This window comes from Leucoraja erinacea, chromosome 5, assembly GCF_028641065.1.
Source record: "Leucoraja erinacea ecotype New England chromosome 5, Leri_hhj_1, whole genome shotgun sequence".
NCBI classification, from domain to species: Eukaryota; Metazoa; Chordata; class Chondrichthyes; order Rajiformes; family Rajidae; genus Leucoraja; species Leucoraja erinaceus.
The window spans coordinates 75,649,179-75,668,366 of NC_073381.1; the positions used below are offsets into that span (position 1 = coordinate 75,649,179).

Here is a 19,188-nt window from a genome sequence, read left to right on the forward strand (position 1 = left end):
GACGCAGAGTGCTGCTGCTGCACAGTCCGGGAATCTGGGTTCAATTTTGACCTTGGCGGCTGTCTGTGTGAAGTATGTACATTCTGCTTGTGACCATATACAGTGCCCTCCATAATGTTTGGGACAAAGACCCATCATTTTGTTATTTGCCTCTGTACTCCACAATTTGAGATTTGTAATAGAAAAAAAATCACATGTGGTTAAGGTGCACATTGTCAGATTTTATATAAGGCCATTTTTATACATTTTGGTTTCACCATGTAGAAATTACAGCAGTGTTTATACATCGTCCCCCCATTTCAAGGCACCATGATGTTTGGGACACTTGGCTTCATAGGTGTTTGTAATTGCTCAGGTGTGTTTAATTGCCTCGGTAATGCAGGTATAAGAGAGCTCTCAGCACCTAGTCCTTCTTCCAGTCTTTCCATCACCTTTGGAAACATTTATTGCTGTTTATTAACATGAGGACCAAAGTTGCGTCAATGAAAGTCAAAGAAGCCATTATGAGTGAGAAACACAAATAAAACTGTTAGAGACATCAGCCAAACCTTAGGCTTACCAAAATCAACTGTTTGGAACATCATTAAGAAGAAAGGTGAGCTTACTAATTGCAAAGGGACTGGCAGGCCAAGGAAGCCCTCCACAGCTGATGACAGAATTCTCCCTATAATAAAGAAAAACCCCAAAACATCGGTCCGACAGATCAGAAACACTTTTCAGGAGTCAGGTGCGGATTTGTCAATGACCACATGACATTGCTGTGTCCCAAACATTATGGTGCCCTGAAATGGGGGGACTATGTATAAAAACTGCTGTATTTCTGCATGGTGAAACCAAAATGTATAAAAATGGCCTTATATAAAATCTGACAATATGCACTTTAACCACATGTGATTTTTTTCTATTATAAATCTCAAATTGTGGAGTACAAATAAATAAACGATGAGCCTTTGTCCCAAACATTATGGGGGACACTGTACATTCTGTCTGGATGTTCCAGTTTCCACTCAGATCCCTAAGTAGTTTAATTGGTTGCTATAAATTACCTCTAAGAGTAGGCAAATGTTAAAAGTACCAAATAGAAATTGATAGCATGCAAGAAAGAAAGAAGGGAAAAGGAAAGGAATTGATTGATGGGGGATAACCTGTTTGTATGCTGTAATAAGTAAGTAAGGGATGAAAGATCAAATCACATTTGTATCTGTTCAGCACACACAAGCACCCAAAGCATGTATTATTCTAGAGTGGGACCAATCATTGTGCAAATCATAATGATCCCACTACAGTGAAATTGTGTAGAGTCATCACATTGTCTGTATCATGAATACAAAAGCACATCTGAGTATCATCTACTTGCAAGCAATTAGGAAGTTAAAGATCCAAGGCTCAGTTACACAGACATTTGAAACGGCAACAACTTAAGAGCTTTGAGAATATTTAAGTTGGAGCCCCTTTTCATTAAGAGCAAAATAGGTCATTGAGTAATAGTCCAGGGCAAAGGAAAGGTGATGGTAGGTAGCGGTAAAGGATGAGGGATCAAAGGGTTCTGAACAAGAGTGCATTTTCCACAGGAATCTTCTGAGAAGCATGGAAGTCTCCACATATCCAAGGAGCATTGCATCCAGAGGCAAAAAATTAAAAAAGCAAGTCAAGTCAAGTCAAGTTTATTTGTCACATACACATACGAGATGTGCAGTAAAATGAAAGTGGCAATGCTCGCAGTGCCACTTTCGCGGATCACTGCAGTAGATCAAGAAGGTGCCTTCAGTTTCAAAAAGGCATGAGCAATTATTGCAGGCCTCCCTGTGATGTGCATCAGCCACAATTGATAGCAAATTAAGTGAAACACAAAGCCCTGAATAATGCAGCTTCCGTTCTATTCCTGTGTTACTGATTTCCTCTCCATAAATCATGAAACCCAAAACCAAAAAAAAGCTAACTATTATTATATATTCAAGAACAAAACCATCTATTCGGTATTTAGCTTTGCCCCTTTGCCGTGATCCCTGGTGGCTGCAGCCTAGCTGATGGATGGTTGCAATCTTTGTCCCTTAGGAGATTACAGACAATCACAAGGAAATGTGAGGAATAGTGAGCACAGATGATTTAGCTTTAGACACCGCTATATTTTTATAAATTGTAGTAGTCTGGGGCAGCTAGCTGAGGGGCAACTGTGAGGACATTATTGGAGAGTTTATACCTCCTTGATTTATGCACCATGGGCCAACTGCTACTGCTCTGGAACAGTACTTCATCAATCCAAGCAAACAACTGTCACATCTTGGCATCTTCAATTATTGATATGAAGCTGCATATCACTGCAATGTTGGTACATTCTAGGACCCGGATCTGGTTCAACAACACCAAGCCCTGGTTTACAGCAGAACTCAGACAGCTCCACCAGTCTAAATATGAGGCCTACAGGAGCTGGGATGCAGACCTCTACAGGCGGGCCAAGTACAAGCTGCAAAGTGGAATCAGAACTGGCAAGGAAAGGAATTCTGAGAAGTTGAGAAGCAAGTTCTCAGCTAATGACTCTTCAATTTGGAAGGGCTTGCAAGAAATTACCAGCTACAAGAGGAACCCCCCCCCCGCTCCTTGTGCAATAGTCAGCTGACCAACGACCTGAACGAGTTCCACTGCAGGTTCGATAAACAGAAACGTAACCCTGGTACCCCCTTCCCCTCCTTCCCAATCACCACTTCACACCTACTCACAGCCCAAATCCAGTCTGCAAAGACTGGACACTTCCCCACCCAATCCTTCCCAGTCACCACTTCACACCTACTTACAGCCTAACTCCAGTCTGCAAAGACTGGGCTCTCGTCCACTAACCAACCCCTCCTTGCTGCCCAACATCAGTCTGGCCACTTCTCCATCACCAACACTAGAAATTGAGGAGGTGGAGAGGCTATTCAGAAGACGGAAAAGCTGGAAATCTCCAGAACTGGACAATGTTTCCCCCTCTACCTCAAACTCTGTGCCAAACTACACAGACATTTTCAACCAGTCCCTGCAAACCTGTACTGTCCCTGCCTGCTTCAAAGTCTCCACTATTGTCCCTGTACCCAAAAAGACAAGGATTACTGGTCTTAAACACTACAGACCCGTCGCACTGACATCTATAGTCATGAAGACCCTTGAAAGACCTGTGCTGGCCCAGCTGAAAAATATCACCAACTGTGCTGGACCCTCTGCATTTTGCATACCAGGCCTATAGATCAGTGGATGACGCACTCAACCCAGGCCTGCACTTCATCCTCCAGCATCTAGACCGCTAGGAGACCTATGCAAGGATTTTGTTTGTGGATTTTAACTTGGCATTCACCACCATTGTGCCAGAGCTACTACACTCCAAACTCTCCCAGTTGACTGTGCCTGAACCCCTCTATCAGTGGATCATCAACTTCCTGACAGACAGGAAGCAGCATGTGAGGCTGGGAAAGCACATCTCGGGCCCGCAGACCCTCAGCATAGGAGCAGCGCAAGGTTGCATGCTCTCCCCGCTCCTTTACTCTCTCTACACCAACGACTGCACCTCCACAGACTCCTCTGTCAAGCTTCTCAAGTTTGCAAACGACACAAACCTGATTGGACTGATCCAGGATGGGGAGGAATCTGCCTACAGACAGGAAGTGACGAAGCTGGTGTTGTGGTGCCTTCGTAACAACTGGAGTTCAATGCTCTTAAGACGGTGGAATTGATAGTAGACTTCAGGAGAGCTCCCCCTCCCCTCCCCCCCATTCACCATCAACAACACCACAGCCACATCTGTGGAGTCCTTTAAGTTCTTTGGAACCATCATCTCCAAGGACCTTAAATGGGAGGTTGCCATCGACTCCACAGTAAAAACGGCCCAACAGAGGATGTACTTCCTGCAGCAGCTGAGAAAACAATCTGCCACAGGCAGTGATGGTCCAATTCTATACTGCCATCGTAGAGTCTGTCCTCACCTTCTCCATCATGGTCTAGTTTGGCTCAGCCACCAAGCACGGCATCCAGAGGCTGCAGCGAATCGTTCGATCAGCTGAGAAGGTTGTTGGCTGCAACCTTCCCCCCCCCATTGACGAACTGTACACTGCAAGGGCCAGGAATCGAACGGGTAAGATCATCTCTGACCCCTCTCACCGTGGCCACAAACTCTTTGAATCACTTCCCTCTGGAATGCGACTCCGGACTGTCAAAGCCGCCACAGTCAGACATAAAAACAGCTTTTTTTCCACTAGCAGAAGCTCTACTCAATAACCAAAAGTCTGTAGCCTCCTTTTGCTCTGGTATTTTATTTCATTCACATGTTTAAACTATAATGTTTTATTCTTAATGTTTTATGTTTTATTCTTAATGGTTTACTGTATGTCGTGATGTTACATGCTAGCGGAGCACAAAAGCAAATTCCTTGTATGTGTACATACAATGGCCAATAAACGTATTCATTCATTCAAGTTGGAGCAGTTTCTCTTCTGTACACCTCTCGCAGACTTTCAAGCATGCCAGACAATATCATATGTAAGTAATTGTGCATTCTCATCAGTCTTTAATAATAGGATGCCCCAAAGCAGAACTGGTGTGTGATCTCACCCCTGGCATATGTACATTTTCCCTTGGTATGTTGCAGGCCATTTGTCTGATATGTTCCCATGTACAAGATCCTGCCCCATAATTATCCCTTGCAGTTTACAAAGTTCTAGTATTTGAGCATTCTCCCTTCTTGTTGAACTAGCTATGAAGAATTATAAGCTTATGGTTAACATTTTTAATGATGTGAGCAGCTAAGTAACAGGAAAAAGAGTAATGTGAAAGGTGTTTTTTTCAGACTAGAGGAGATTGTACAATGGAGTTCCCCAGAGGTTGGTGCTTGGACCACTGCTTTTCTTACTATATATTAATGATATGGGTGTGGATGTGCAAGGCAACATTTCTAAATTTTCAGTTGGCACAGTACACAGAGGTGTAGAGAGCTGCGAAGAGGGTTTGTAAGACACTTTTATGAGATGTAGAAAGGCAGGTGCAATGGATGACAGAGACAATTTAATGTAAGAAATAAAGCAGAAATTTTAGTAGGAGGAATGTGAAGAGACAATATAAACTAAAGGACACAATTTTGAAAGAGGCACAAGAACACGGAGACCTGCATATATTTGTACTTTGTTGGAAGTGGCATGGCAGGTTCAGAAAGGTTGTTAAGTAGTAACCAGGACCCTGGGCTTTTTAAGAGAAACAGAACAAGACCAAGTAAGTCATGATGACCCATTATAAAACAGCTGGATAATTTTGTAAAATCTGTATACAACACTTGAGGAAAGATTGTAAATGCTTCAGAGTGGGTGCAGATTATTTAAAGATATCTAAAATCATGAATGGTACAGGCAGAGTAGATTAAGAAACAACTGTTCCCTTTGTCAGAGATCAAGAACTATGATATATAGAATGAAGGTCATTGGCCAAAATATAGTCCTTACTTTACTTTAGAGGTACAGTGCGAAAATAGGCACTTCTCTTCGCCAACCAGTGATGACCCCATACACTAACACTATTCTAAACACCAATGACAATTTACTTTGCTACCAAAGCCAATTAACCTACAAGCCTGTTTAAGAAGATGAGAGTTCATCGGTGAGACCAAGCGCAGGCTTGGCGATCGCTTCGCCGAACACCTCCGCTCGGTTCGCAATAACCAACCTGATCTCCCGGTGGCGCAGCACTTCAACTCCCCCTCTCATTCCAAATCCGACCTTTCTGTCCTCGGCCCCTTCCATGGCCAGAGTGAGGACCACCGCAACTTGGAGGAGCAGCGCCTCATATTTCGCTTGGGCAGTTTGCACCCCAGCGATATGAACATTGACTTCTCTAATTTCAGTTAGTCCTTACATTCTCCTTCCCTTCTCAGCTCTCCCTCAGCCCACGTTCCACCTCATCCTTTCTTCTTCCGCCCACTCCCCCACCCTCACATCAGTCTGAAGAAGGGTTTTGGCCCGAAATGTTGCCTATTTCCTTCGCTCCATAGATGCTGCCTCACCCGCTGAGTTTCTCCAGCATTTTTGTCTAACCTACAAGCCTGCATGTCTTTGGTGTGAGGGAGGAAACCGGAGCACCCAGAGAAAACCCAGGTGGTCATGGGGAGAAGGTACAAACTCCATACAGAGGGGCACTGAGTCAGGATCGAACCCGGGTCTCTGACACTGTAAAGGCAGCAGCTCTACCACTGCACCACTGTGCCGTTCTCAAAGTGGTAAGACTTTTGTTTTAAACACTGTAAGTGGGTTGGTGTCTACTGTGTAAACCAAGGGTTGGAAGTGGGGTGGTCTATCATCTGGATTGGTGAAGATTGGAGATAAAACATGTTCCAAGTTGCAAAGAAAGGGAAGAACAGTGGAATTATACTGTAGAAGGTGGGAGAGAGTAAATTACATTAACAGTAGTGGTAGCATTAATAAAATTTAAAAAAAACATTGAGGTGGGAATAGCAATGCCTTCATCTGAAATTGTTGAACTCTGTGCCGAGTCCAAAGCTGTAATATTTTCCATTGAAAGCAGTTCTGGTTGAGGACAGAGGAGGAGTGTCAGAATGATTCATGTGGCAAGCAACCACAGGATAATGCTTGTACATTCAATGGAGGTGTAGGGTGTCCTAATCTGCATTTGTAGAGGAGATTGCTCTGTTAGCAGTAAGTACTGTTCAAAGCATAGTATCATACAGAAATGAATGATAGTAGGAAGAACTTAAAAAATAGCTTTTCCAATTTGTGGTAGTGTGAAAGCTTCTATGAAAAGAGGTGAAGTTTGTTACAGATGTAAGAGTGAAGCCCAGGTTTCATGGAGTGAACAATTCAATTTGAAAAGCTGAAAGGAAAGAAAACAAAAAGGGGTCTCAGACTGGAACTCTCAGAAATGGTGAAAGATGATTCATTGAGTGGAGGAAGTTGAAGATGGGGAAAGCCCTATTGTGATGTGGAAGGAGTGAGAAGGTAAAAGCAGAATTGTGGGAAACATTTTGGTAGAGGGGAACCCTTGGTTGAAGAATAAGAGGGAATGCCCCACCACAATTGTCAAAAGATGACTCCTTGTAATGTATAATAAATGATGTAAGTGACTCCAATTTAGTCAATTTAAAATACATGCATTGGTAGATGAGGGAAAATTATGAACAGGACATTGGTTAGAATTCGCTGATCATTTTCAAATTACTGTTGTGAGATTTTTTTTATCCAGCTGAGAAGATAACTGGGGATTTCGATGAACATCTCACCCGTAAATAGTGTTTTCAATAGTTCCGCACTCCTTCACTGCATGTTATTTCTTATATGCTTTCAAAATAGTATCATGACATTCAGGAAATCTTCATGTGCTCTCGTTGAGTACTATGGAATCATAGAAACTGCTGCTTAACGGGCAAGTACTTATTACAGAAAAAAAGATATATACAAAATTAGGCCAAATATCCCTTTGACCTTGCTCATCCATTCAACAAAGTTAAAATTGATACTTTACTTGAACCTCTTTAACATATGATGCACATGTCCAAAAATCTTTGGATCACCATCTAAAATATACTTAACAAGTATTCATCCCTGTAGCTCATGGGATAGCAAATTCCAAAGGTTTGCAATCCTCTGGTGAAAAACGTAGTCCCCCTTTCAGTCCTAAATGTTTGATCCCTTATCTTGTGCCCCTCTGCAGCCAGAGGTGTCTTGCTTTTGAATGAAATAAAAGGTCTTTTAGGGTCCCTTTCAGAAATGTATTGCCAACCAATTGTCAAGAAAAACATGCACCCATATTTAAGGTTAATATTTCAAAACAAATTGGCCTGATAAAATCATGAGGGGAATTTATAGGGTGAAAGTACAGAGTATTTGACCCATCCCAGGAGAATCAAGAACCAAACGACAAATGATTAAGGTGAGAGGGGAAAGATTTAATAGGAACCAGAGGAGCAACTTTTTCACTCAGTGGGTATATGGAATGAGCTGCCACGGGTAGTTGAGGCAGGTAAAAGGCAGTTGACAACAGGTAAAAGGCAGTAGGACAACTCCATGGATAAGAAAGGTGTTGAGCGATGTGGACCAAATGTGGGCAAATGGGACCAGCTTAGATGGGGCATCAGGTTACCTGAGTTGGGCCAAAGGGCCTGTTTCGGTATTGTATAACTTTGACTATGACACAAAAGATAATACAAGAGATAAACATACAACTACACAGAGCATTAACATTTATTCTTCTTAACAAAATAAATGTTCTTATTTTTGAGTTTGCACAGAAATACTATTCCAGTCTTTAAAGAGTTAATACAAACTACGCACATACATTTGGATATGGCCCCAAGTGTACTTACGAGATCTTAATACTATTTTGGTTTTACCTCCCTGTAAAATGGCACCTCCTGCATCATGGGAATGGTAGAGGCCTGTATGTTTTCCTCCTTGGCCTACAGATTGTAACCACATACGGGTAGATACATCAGGCAGGTTTCGCATTTTCTAACAAGCTGCATTTATTCCAAGTACAGGAAGCCTGTGGTTTTGCATATGTGTTGAGACGAAGTAGTCCAAGTAAACCCCCCACCACCTTCAATTCTTACACACTCTGCTCCTTTTGTTCTCCTACAGATGTCAGCAGTCATCAGCAAGTCAGGGGACCTCAAGTTGATATCTGAGCATGACACAGATACAGAGTCACCTGTGAAACCGTGAGTAACATCATTTCAACTACACACTTATCAAATTTTAAGAAGTTCCATTTTACTAAGAAATGTAGATATTGCTTCTGAATTAGAAGAACTTTGTTCATAACTTGTAAACCATTTGGATGGTTTTGTGGTGAGGATCTGATATCAGAAAGGATCAAGGATTAAAGTGAGAAACAAATCATTACCAGAGAACGGAAAAAAACACGCAGTTCATTCTGGAAAGAAAGAGGAAGTTAATATTTCAGGTTTGTCCTTTCACCAGCACATTAATTTTGTCACATGGCATTGACAGCATTTCTGGCGATCCAGAATATTTCTGCCAAAGAGCAACCTTGTCAAGGGAATTTGAAAGAAAAGTAAAGTGAAGAATGTTGCAGGATTCGTATTCATAACTGCAAGCAGCTGTCACTGACAGCACAGATTATAGACACAAAGTCCATCACTTTAAAGAACTCAAGTGATAACTGCAGGGCCGGAAATTCCGGGGTGGCCAGGGGGGGACACGTCGTCCCTCCCCCCCCCCCCGTTTTGAGAGGTGGGGGATGATCCCCCCCATTTTTTGTAATCCGGATTTTAAAACCCCGTGAAATTCCCGCTTTCCGCGAGACAGTGCAGGTGGGGCTGCTGATCGAGGGCGCCGATTGGACGAGAGAGATGTCGATTGGACGAGAGAGACGTCAGCAGGCAATGGGGCGGGACCATGATAATTCAGCGCGATGATTGGAGGAGAGAAGTGTCGGTCAGAGGCGGAAGTAGGGGTGGGACTGAGGATAGAGCGTGGTGATGAGAGGAGGGAGACATCCGTGTGTGTGTGTGCGTACGCATGAGCGTGCGGCCGCCAAGAAATTGTGACCCCCCGGTCCACCGGTCCCCTCCATGTTTTGATAGCGATTTCCGTGCCTGGAAAACTGAACAATACCACCTATTAGAGTGATGCACATCTTCTGGTCACTGATCTGGTCATTTCTTCTGAATGCATTTCCTGCCTGTCTAAGGAGCTGTTCTTTTCAGAGCAAAATTTTCTCTTTGTTATCAGCTGTCTCATTTGATGCCCAAGTGAGATTCACGTTAATATCCTCCCCATAGCCACAAATTGCTAATGCAGTTTGGCCAATCTGCAGATGCCTGAGCATGCAAATATTTAGCTGGAACTGTATCTTGCTCTTTCTTGTATCTGCTTTACCTTAGTTGTGGTAGAATTTCAGTCAATCACAGATCTACAATGAATGTGCAATGTATGTGAGAAACTACATTAGGTGATTCGACCTGTCTGTCTGCGTACATCTCCCTTACCCTCATCCTGTTTGTATAGGCTCCATGATTTTATCAGTAGATTGTCATTGGCATCTGTATGTAAAATTCAAAGGTGCTTTGATGGATAATGTACATGTATCAGCATTTTGATCTGGCAATGAATAGATTTCACTCCAGCATTGATTTGAACATTAGTATTGCCAAAGGCTTTGGGGGATGAATGCAGAACTAGAGGCAGAGGGTACTACTTTTCTTTGGATTTAGTAAATCTTTTAGATTATCTGATCACAGAATGTCAGAGAAAACAGATGGTTACACTTTTATTCCTTTCATCTGGGTTGTTAATCCTTTCATCGGAATCAATTAGTAAACCTTTATTTCCAGTTTTAAGGTGAGAGGACCAAAGTTTAAAGGAGTCAGTTTAGTTTAGAGATACAGCATGGAAACAGACCTTTTGCCCAACGAGTCCACACCGACCAGTGTTCACCCAACCACTGGTTCTATGTTATCCAACCTTTTGCATCCAACACACTAGGGGCAACTTACAGAATGAATGAATGAATGAATGAATACTTTATTGTCACAGTGAAATTCTGTGCTTGCATAACCAAGGTATGCAGTTGTCGTCCATGAAGGGCACTTACAATGTTACAAATTCCCCCCCCCCCGCGCCAGTTCCCTCTTTGTTCTTCCCCAACCCCAACCCTCATGACAGTCCCCCACTCCAGGCACTCCACTGTTCCACCCTCTCCCCCACGTCAGGTACCCCCACTCCAGGCACTCCATTGTTCCACCCTCTCCCCCACGTCGGGCACCCCCACTCCAGGCACTCCACTGTTCCACCCTCTCCCCCACGTCAGGTACCCCCACTCCAGGCACTCCATTGTTCCGCCCTCTCCCCCACGTCAGGTACCCCCACTCCAGGCACTCCACTGTTCTTTCTCACTCCAGGCACTCCACTGTTCCACCCTCTCCCCCACGTCAGGTCCCCATTGTCCATTGTAAACCTAATTAATCAACAAATCTACACGTATGTGGAATGTGGGAGGAAACCCACGCGGTGAACAGGGAGAACAGACAGCACCCGTTGTGAGAACATAACCCGGGTCTCTGGCTTGTGCGGGGCAACTTTTTTACACAAGGGTGGTGAGTGCCTGGGATGTGCTGCCCGGGCTGGAGGTCAAGACAGATGCGATAGTGGCATTTTAGAGACTTTTGGATCAGTATATGGATATGGGGAAGGGGGGATATGGATTTTGTGCAGGTAGATAAGAGATGGTCTTGGCATCATGCTCAGCACAGATATTGTGGGCTGAAGGGCATGTTCTTGTGCTGTACTATTCTTTTAAGTTCAATCATTCAAGGCAAGTGATTCCTCCTTGAAATATGGAGGTCAAAACAGTATGTAGAACGTTGTCTGGTTTCATTGGTGTCTGCATAGTTGCAAAAAGACCACTGCCATAACCTCAGAATAAAAGGACGTACCTTTAGAAAGGAGATGAGGAATTTATTTTGTCAGAAGATGGTGAATCTGTGGAATTCATTGCCACAGAAGGCTGTGGAGGCCAAGTCAATTGATATTTATAAGGCGGTGATTGATAGATTCTTGATTAGTATGGGTGCCAGGGGTTATGGGAAGAAGACAGGGGAATGGGGTTGGGAGGGAAAGATACAGTACCCTCCATAATGTTTGGGATAAAGTCCCATCATTTATTTATTTCCCTGTATACTCCACAATTTAAGATTTGTAATATAAAAAAATCACCCGGTTAAAGTGCACATTGTCAGATTTTATTAAAGAGTATTTTTATACATTTTCGTTTCACCATCTTGAAATTACAGCTGTGTTTATACATAGTTCCCCCCCATTTCAGGACACCATAATGTTTGGGACACTTGGCTTCACAGGTGTTTGTAATTGCTCAGGTGTGTTTAATTACCTCCTTAATGCAGGTATAAGAGATCTCTCAGCACCAAGTATTTCCATCACCTTTGGAAACTTTTATTGCTGTTTATCAACATGAGGACCAAATTTGTGTCAATGAAAGTCAAAGAAACCATTACGAGACTAAGAAACAAGAATAAATCTGTTAGAGACATCAGCCAAACCTTAGGCTTACTAAGATCAACTGTTTGGAACATCATGAAGAAGAAAGAGAGCACTGGTGAGCACTTGACGTGCAAAGGGACTGGCAGGCCAAGGAAGACCTCCACAGCTGATGACAGAAGAAATTCGCCCTATAATAAAGAAAAATCCCCAAACACCAGATCAGAAACACTTTCCAGGAGTGAGGTGTGGATTTGTCAATGACCACTGTCCGCAGAAGACTTCATGAACAGAAATACAGAGGCTACACTGCAAGATGAAAACCACTGGTTAGCTGCAAAAATAGGACGGCCAGGTTACAGTTTGCCAAGAGGTACTTAAAACATCAACCACACTTATGGAAAAGGTCTTGTGGACAGATGAGACAAAGATTAACATATCAGAGTAATGGGAAGAGCAAAGTATGGAGGAGTGAAGGTACTGGCCAAGATCCAAAGTATACCACCTCATCTGTGAAACACGGTGGTGGGGTTGTCATGGCCTGGGCATGTTTGGCTGCTGAAGGTACTGGCTCACTTATCTCCATTGATGATACAACTGCTGATGGTAGTAGCATAATGAATTCTGAAGTGTATAGACACATCCTATCTGCTCAAGTTCAAACAAATGCCTCAAAACTCATTGGCCGGCAGTTCATTCTACAGCAAGACAATGATCCCAAACATACTGCTAAAGCAACAAAGGAGTTTTTCAAAGCTAAAAAATGGTCAATTCTTGAGTGGCCGCCAATCACCCGATCTGAACCCATTTGACATGCCTTTTATATGCTGAAGAGAAAACTGAAGGGGCTAGCCCCCAAAATAAGCATAAGCTAAAGATGGCTGCAATACAGGCCTGGCTAGAGTATCACCAGAGAAGACACCCAGCAACTGGTGATAAATCACAGACTTCAAGCATTCATTGCATGCAAAGGATATGCAACAAAATACTAAACATGACTACTTTCATTTACATAACATTGCTGTGTCCCAACATTATGGTGCCCTGAAATGGGGGGGGGGACTATGTATAAACACTGCTGTAATTTCTACATGGTGAAACCAAAATGTATAAAAATGGCCTTTATTAAAATCTGTCAATGTGCACTTTAACCACTGTAGATCAGCAAGCATTGAATGGCGGGTCAACTTGATGGACCAAATGGCCTAATTCTGCTCCATGGATTTATGAAGACTCTCTTGATTTTTTACTCTTGGGTCTTGCAATGTTGAGGTCAATTTGCCCTCTGCGTGCAACTGTCTAAGGGGTTGTCTCCTATAATGTTAAATGATGAACTATTTCAAATGCCTGAAGAATGGTTATTGCTTTATATTGATGCACATTTTAATACTGCTTGTGAATTCAGCAAATAAAACCATTGTCTTTAGTTACTGATACTTGCTACTTTTCCAGTGCATCACGGAAAAAGAAAAAAAAGAAACCAGCAGCCAAACCATTGGATGTAACAACATTTGAATCTATTTTACCGGTCGCTGAAGTTGATCATAAAATTCATGCAAAAACCACAATGAAGAAAAAAAAGAAAAAAACTCTCCAAACCCCAAGTACAAGTGGAGAATGAAATGATGTGTTTCAGCTGCAGTAGAACACCCATTTAACAAGCCTGTGCTATCAATGGGAACGTGTAAAAGCAGTAACATTGATGATGGGAATGGCTGTGTTCCTTGTATAGAATAGGATCCTATAGATTTTTTATTAAACAGTAATGTGGATGATTGCAATGGGTGTGCTCTTTGTATAAAGGAGCATGCAATAGTTTTTTTTTTACCATACAGAAAGTATTGGTTTATAAATACAGCATTAGATAAATGTGTTTAAATAGTTAATAAAAAGTTAATGTTTTCTTCCAGTCATGGGATTTTGAAGAAAACAAATGAACTGTTCACCATCACAATAATAAGGTTTCTGGGATGGTTTGATTATCTTAATTGAAATAATCAAAATTTACTGTGTATTGTGTATATACATCAGCTGCAGGAAAATTACCAACTGAGAATTAATTTTATTTAAATAGACCCTTGTTACTAGATTAAGATTAATGTTTGTCTCATAGATATTATTTTCAGCCTCTTGTTACCAAATTTGTCTTTTTTATTTTAATATTTTGGTTAAAGGTTACAATGCATCTGTTTGTTTCTGTGATTTGATGAAGATCATCATTATATTTATATTCCAGTTCATTATAATACAGCATAGGCATTGGTTACGATATAATGTATCTGAACAGATGTCCCATTAGTCAGAATAGCACAAAGAGGATGAACAAATAAAAACATACACAAGGGCACATTTCATATCTGTCAAGTTTGCTTTCACATCTCACTATTCTGGAATCATTTTATGTGAGATACAGCCAATCTCATTACATCAATACAAATGATAATTTCTCGCTAGCCAAATCGACCTACATTTTAAAATTAAACATTTATTTAAAATTTGCAACCTGCTTAAAAATATGTTGTCATCAATATCAATCTACATTTCAGACCAGTATGATACCTGTACTACTAGTATTTAAAGATTTGCACCGATTGCAGACTAATATTTTCAGAACTTTTTTTACTTTGATGTTACTATAGGAAAAATGATGCCATTTTAGCCTTAATCATTAGTGGAAGAATTCTGTCACAATGTTATACTTGGATATTTTTATACCCCTTCCAACATTTTAGGTTATTAATTTTTATATTACCAGATTTTGGGAATGTCTTTTGGTTATCTTCTTCTGTAGCAGACAAATATGATTTCAGCAATAAATTTATTATAAATTTGACCCTTGATTATTCATTTTCTTTGTCTCTGGTAGAAATCTAAAGTCTTTGTGCTTTTGCTAAATGAGATGACAAAACTGTGAATTTTTTAGTGGACACTGATTTTCTTTTATGTATCATCACAAAAAAAGCTGTAATATGAATCATCAACAAGCAGCTCTTGTATTCAATCTGAAAAAGTATCTGAATGCATTTCATGGAAAGATTCTCTAAATCAAAGGTGACCAAAATCTATTAAGCCATATTTCAGTCTTCAGTGAAACAACAGGACTCACTAAAGATCTTGCTGAAATATTTAGTAATTTCTGTACCTCTTGGATTTAACCATCATTTACTATCATCTATCAGTTTTGGAGGATTTCAGCGTACAAGCAACAGTGATGACATCAAAGAAGCCAATCTCACTGAAGAACATTTCTAGACTGAAAAGTTAGTAAATAAAAGAACATCTCTTTAACTAACTTCTAATACTTTATGGTGAAAATAATTGATTAAAATGTACATATAAGATGCACGTGAAATGAGTTTGCTAGGAGCAAAGACGTATTTAAGCAGTAATTGCAAGTTTTGTTTTTAACAGTCCCATTATGCCTCATTAAACAAAGCGCAAAGTTTCAAGTGATGTATTTTACAGCAAGAGTATTTTGATCAAATGCCTTGCAATTTCCCTGGATTGCACTGCAACAGTGCTCCCTGTGGATAATGGGGAATTACCAGCAGCAACATATGGATTCCCACATTCATCTTCACATATGCTTTCTCCGGCGATTGCAATCAGACATATTTAATTATAGCCGTACTGTCATTCTCGCTACAAATACCAGGGTATTGTTCTTCTGTATGCTTTGTTAATTTTCATATTGGAACATAGCTGGAAAAAAAATTCTAAATGATTAATTAAGAGATTAAGATATTTTCACTCAGAGTGGTGGAAATACAAATTCATTCCTTGAAAGTGTGGTAGAGGCAGAAACATTTGTTGCAGCTTCTTTACACTTTCCTAATCCCAAGACATATTTGTCATGTTTTCCTGAATCTCTTTTAATCTAACTTTAGCCTTAATTAAACAAACTGGTCTCATACTTTTTTATTTCTCAATGACAGTTCAATTTTAAATATTTCTTCATTTGTCTGCCGTTGTTTTCCACGTAAACCTTTTAATGTAATTTCCTTAGCCAATGCACCCTTCGTGCCAACATATTTGACTTTAGTTCCAACTGTGTCCCTGTCAAAATACATACAAATTCAATCATGTTGCAATCACACTTCCTTAGAGGATTCATTTCAATGAGGCAACATGCTAACCCTTAACAAAGGCAATCAAAAGATATTTATTGCCTTTCCCACAGTCATATTTCTTTATTAATTCACTCCCCAATTTTCTGTTTTTAGGTGGCCTTAAAGTATTTCAACAATATTTTAAAAATTGTTTTTATGGTTATCTCCTATTTCCACCCATACTGATCACACTTCCTGTCCTTCTGTGCCAAGATTATTCCCCACAACTGCACTTATGATCATTTATTATCAGGGCTTTCCTCTCCCCACCCCAACTATTCAAATTTCTTCTGTTCTTTTGAATTGTCACGTGCAAAGAATGGTTAATAATGAAACATGAAAAGGTGCATTCAAATAATTAGTTATGGAATTAATGTATCAATTTATGAAACAGAGCCTTGTCCTCCACGTTTCCTTGGTAAATCATAATGCACATGTTGAAGAGAAACTCTGTTGGACAGTGTCTTGCAATGTTATTGAAATTTAAAAAAAATGGAGGAATGAATATGGGTGGATCACACCAAAGTTCAGAGTGATTAGGAGACAGCATGACAGCTGACAGTCCTTGCTGACAAGTGGTCTAAAACACAGACCAGCCATAATTGTTTCCTGGTTAATTGAATGTCAGGATCACTTAGAGTGAACAATGGTCCCACATAAGCATGCACAGACAGCAGTGAAAAAATGCTGGGTTGTTGGCCTTTCTGGGGAGTCGGGAGATGCAGAGTTACTAATGAGGTACAACATTCATTACTTCCTTCTGCTCTAATTCCTCAGGTGAATGAAGTAAACTTCCTCCATAGAAGGAAGGGAAAGCACAAGCATTCAAAACCAAGGCAGGAACATTTTGAAAAAATGTCATGAATATATATGCTTTTCCGAGTACATTCAAGATGAAGAATTTTTGATGTTTATATATTAAGGGAATCGGGGAGGATGGGGTTTCTGCAGGAAGGTTATACCAAGCTCAAATATGAGCCTTGATCTTAATGGGGTGATAAATGCACAAGGAGCTAAATAGCTTCTTCTATGAATAGCTTGCAGTTTAAGACTGTTCAGTTAAGACAAGTTTAAGTGGAATTCTTTGCAACAGAAAGCTGTGGAGGCCAAGTCAGTTGATATTTTTAAGGCACAGATAGATAGGTTCTTGATTAGTACAGGTGTCAGAGGTTATGGGGAGAAGGCAGGAGAATGGGGTTAGGAGGGAGAGATAGATCAGCCATGATTGAATAGCAGAGTAGACGGATGGGCTGAATGGCCTAATCCTATTCCTATCACTTATGATCTTATGTTCCCCACCACCTTGCACTGCCACTATGATTATACGAGTTCTATAGGGTTTAGTTTAGATCAGATCCTAGTTGAGTGCCATTGAATCTTGTTTGAAATGTCACTGTTGCACTCACCTTTACTTAATCTTATTGGATAGCTGCTATCAATTGTGATGCAAGATGTTTAAATATAAGTATATGTATGGAATTATACAACACAGAAATAGACCCAAATTGTCCTTTCCGACCAAGATGCCCTGTCTAAACTGGTCTAATTTGCTTGTGTTTGGCCCATATTGCTCTAAACATTTACATCCATGTATCTGTACCAGTGTTATAGTACATGCCTCAACTACCTCCTCTGGCAGCATGTTCCATATACCTGTTACCCAGTGAGTGAAAAAGTTGTTCCTCAGGTTCCTATTAAATGTTTCCCCTGTCATCTTAAACCTATGCCTAAACCTGTGGTTCTTGATTCCCCTACATGGGTAAGATTCTGTGCAGTATAGGGATGTGGATGTTTTGTTTGTAATGCCGTCTCTGATACCATATCAGTTGCAAGATTGAGCTCATACACATATTTCAAACACTTGATTACTTTCCAACAGACTTTCTCCAACTTAACTTGAACTTGTTTTTTTATTTTGCCTCCAAATGCCGTGGAGTGCTTTCAACAGACTGTTTACTCAAAGGAGAGAATAATATGCCCCCTGGAGATTCTGAAGTGGAGCCTTGCACAGCAATAGACAGAGAACATGCTTGGCACATGTCAGCAGTCATTCAGAGAGTCTCCATCTGGCATTGTATAACACAGAAATGGATTGCTCATTCCTTAATTGCAAACCAGGCAAACTAAATTGTTTATATCAAGAGCACCCACAGTTCTTTGCAGCGCTCCACTGCAGTGAATGACATTATATGTCATTACAATAGCAATGAATTAGCTGCTACTGACCCAATCTAAATTTGGAAATTAACAGTGCATTTTAATTGGAAATGGACACAGGTTAGTGAGAAAACTGTTGCTATTTTCTTGGGAACAATGATTGAAATGATGCGTGCAATACATGGGGAAGATTCTGTGCATTGTTGGACAGTTATTAACCACTTGGTGATTTTAAACTTCACAAATAGAGAAATGGGGAAACTAAGCTCAATAGAATGTGACATGAAATACTTGGAGCCAAGCCATTTTTGCAACATCCTGCAATTAATTTTTATATGACAGGTCAGGCAAACTGAAACACCCAGTTTGGTTTGTCCTAATACACAGTTATGCCGTTACTACATAGTACACTTTAGAACGTTTTTTGTTAAGTTTTATTATGGAGATGTGAAGGAAGCTCAATTTACGATGAAAATACTGTCAGGAAAATGAATAGACATATCATGTAGTTGAATGTAATACTATTATTGTTTTTGCTATCTTAAGATGTTTACTAAGCATTCACAAGATTCTATCTACGTGGCATAACAATGTACACACTGTTAAAAGGAAGCATTAAGTGCAAATTCTCTATGCTTTGTAGCTTACAGTTGTCGTAGAATGGCACTTTCAGTCTGTTGGGACTGGGTATAGGCCCAAAGGGATATAAACAAAGGGATGTCATGCACCTGTTGTTTTAAACCCACTGCGGTAAAGTTATTTCCTTAACAGATAGCAGTTTTGCTTAACCAGATGATTTGAGTTTTTGGATGCAGATTTTTGAGGAATGGCCATAGTACTTTAACATTTTCAAATGCAAGACCTGTTTCCGCTTCAACTCCCAAGGTTCAGCCGCACATTGAGGCACATTGCACTGAACTTAGATTACTGGGCTGTTC

General features: G+C 40.7%; 1 protein-coding gene across 2 annotated transcripts in view; it reads left to right on the top strand.

The window, feature by feature from the left end:
• ahi1 (Abelson helper integration site 1) overlaps nucleotides 1–14,816 on the top strand; it is a 210,924-nt gene extending 196,108 nt beyond the window's left edge. For both annotated transcript variants that reach the window (XM_055635949.1, XM_055635950.1), the window contains 2 exons: nucleotides 8,604–8,683; nucleotides 13,437–14,816. In XM_055635949.1, the coding sequence (XP_055491924.1) occupies nucleotides 8,604–8,683; nucleotides 13,437–13,605 (249 nt within the window). In that variant the 3' untranslated portion in view covers nucleotides 13,606–14,816. The remainder of the gene's footprint in view (nucleotides 1–8,603; nucleotides 8,684–13,436) is intronic.
• Nucleotides 14,817–19,188: the final 4,372 nt, after the last annotated feature.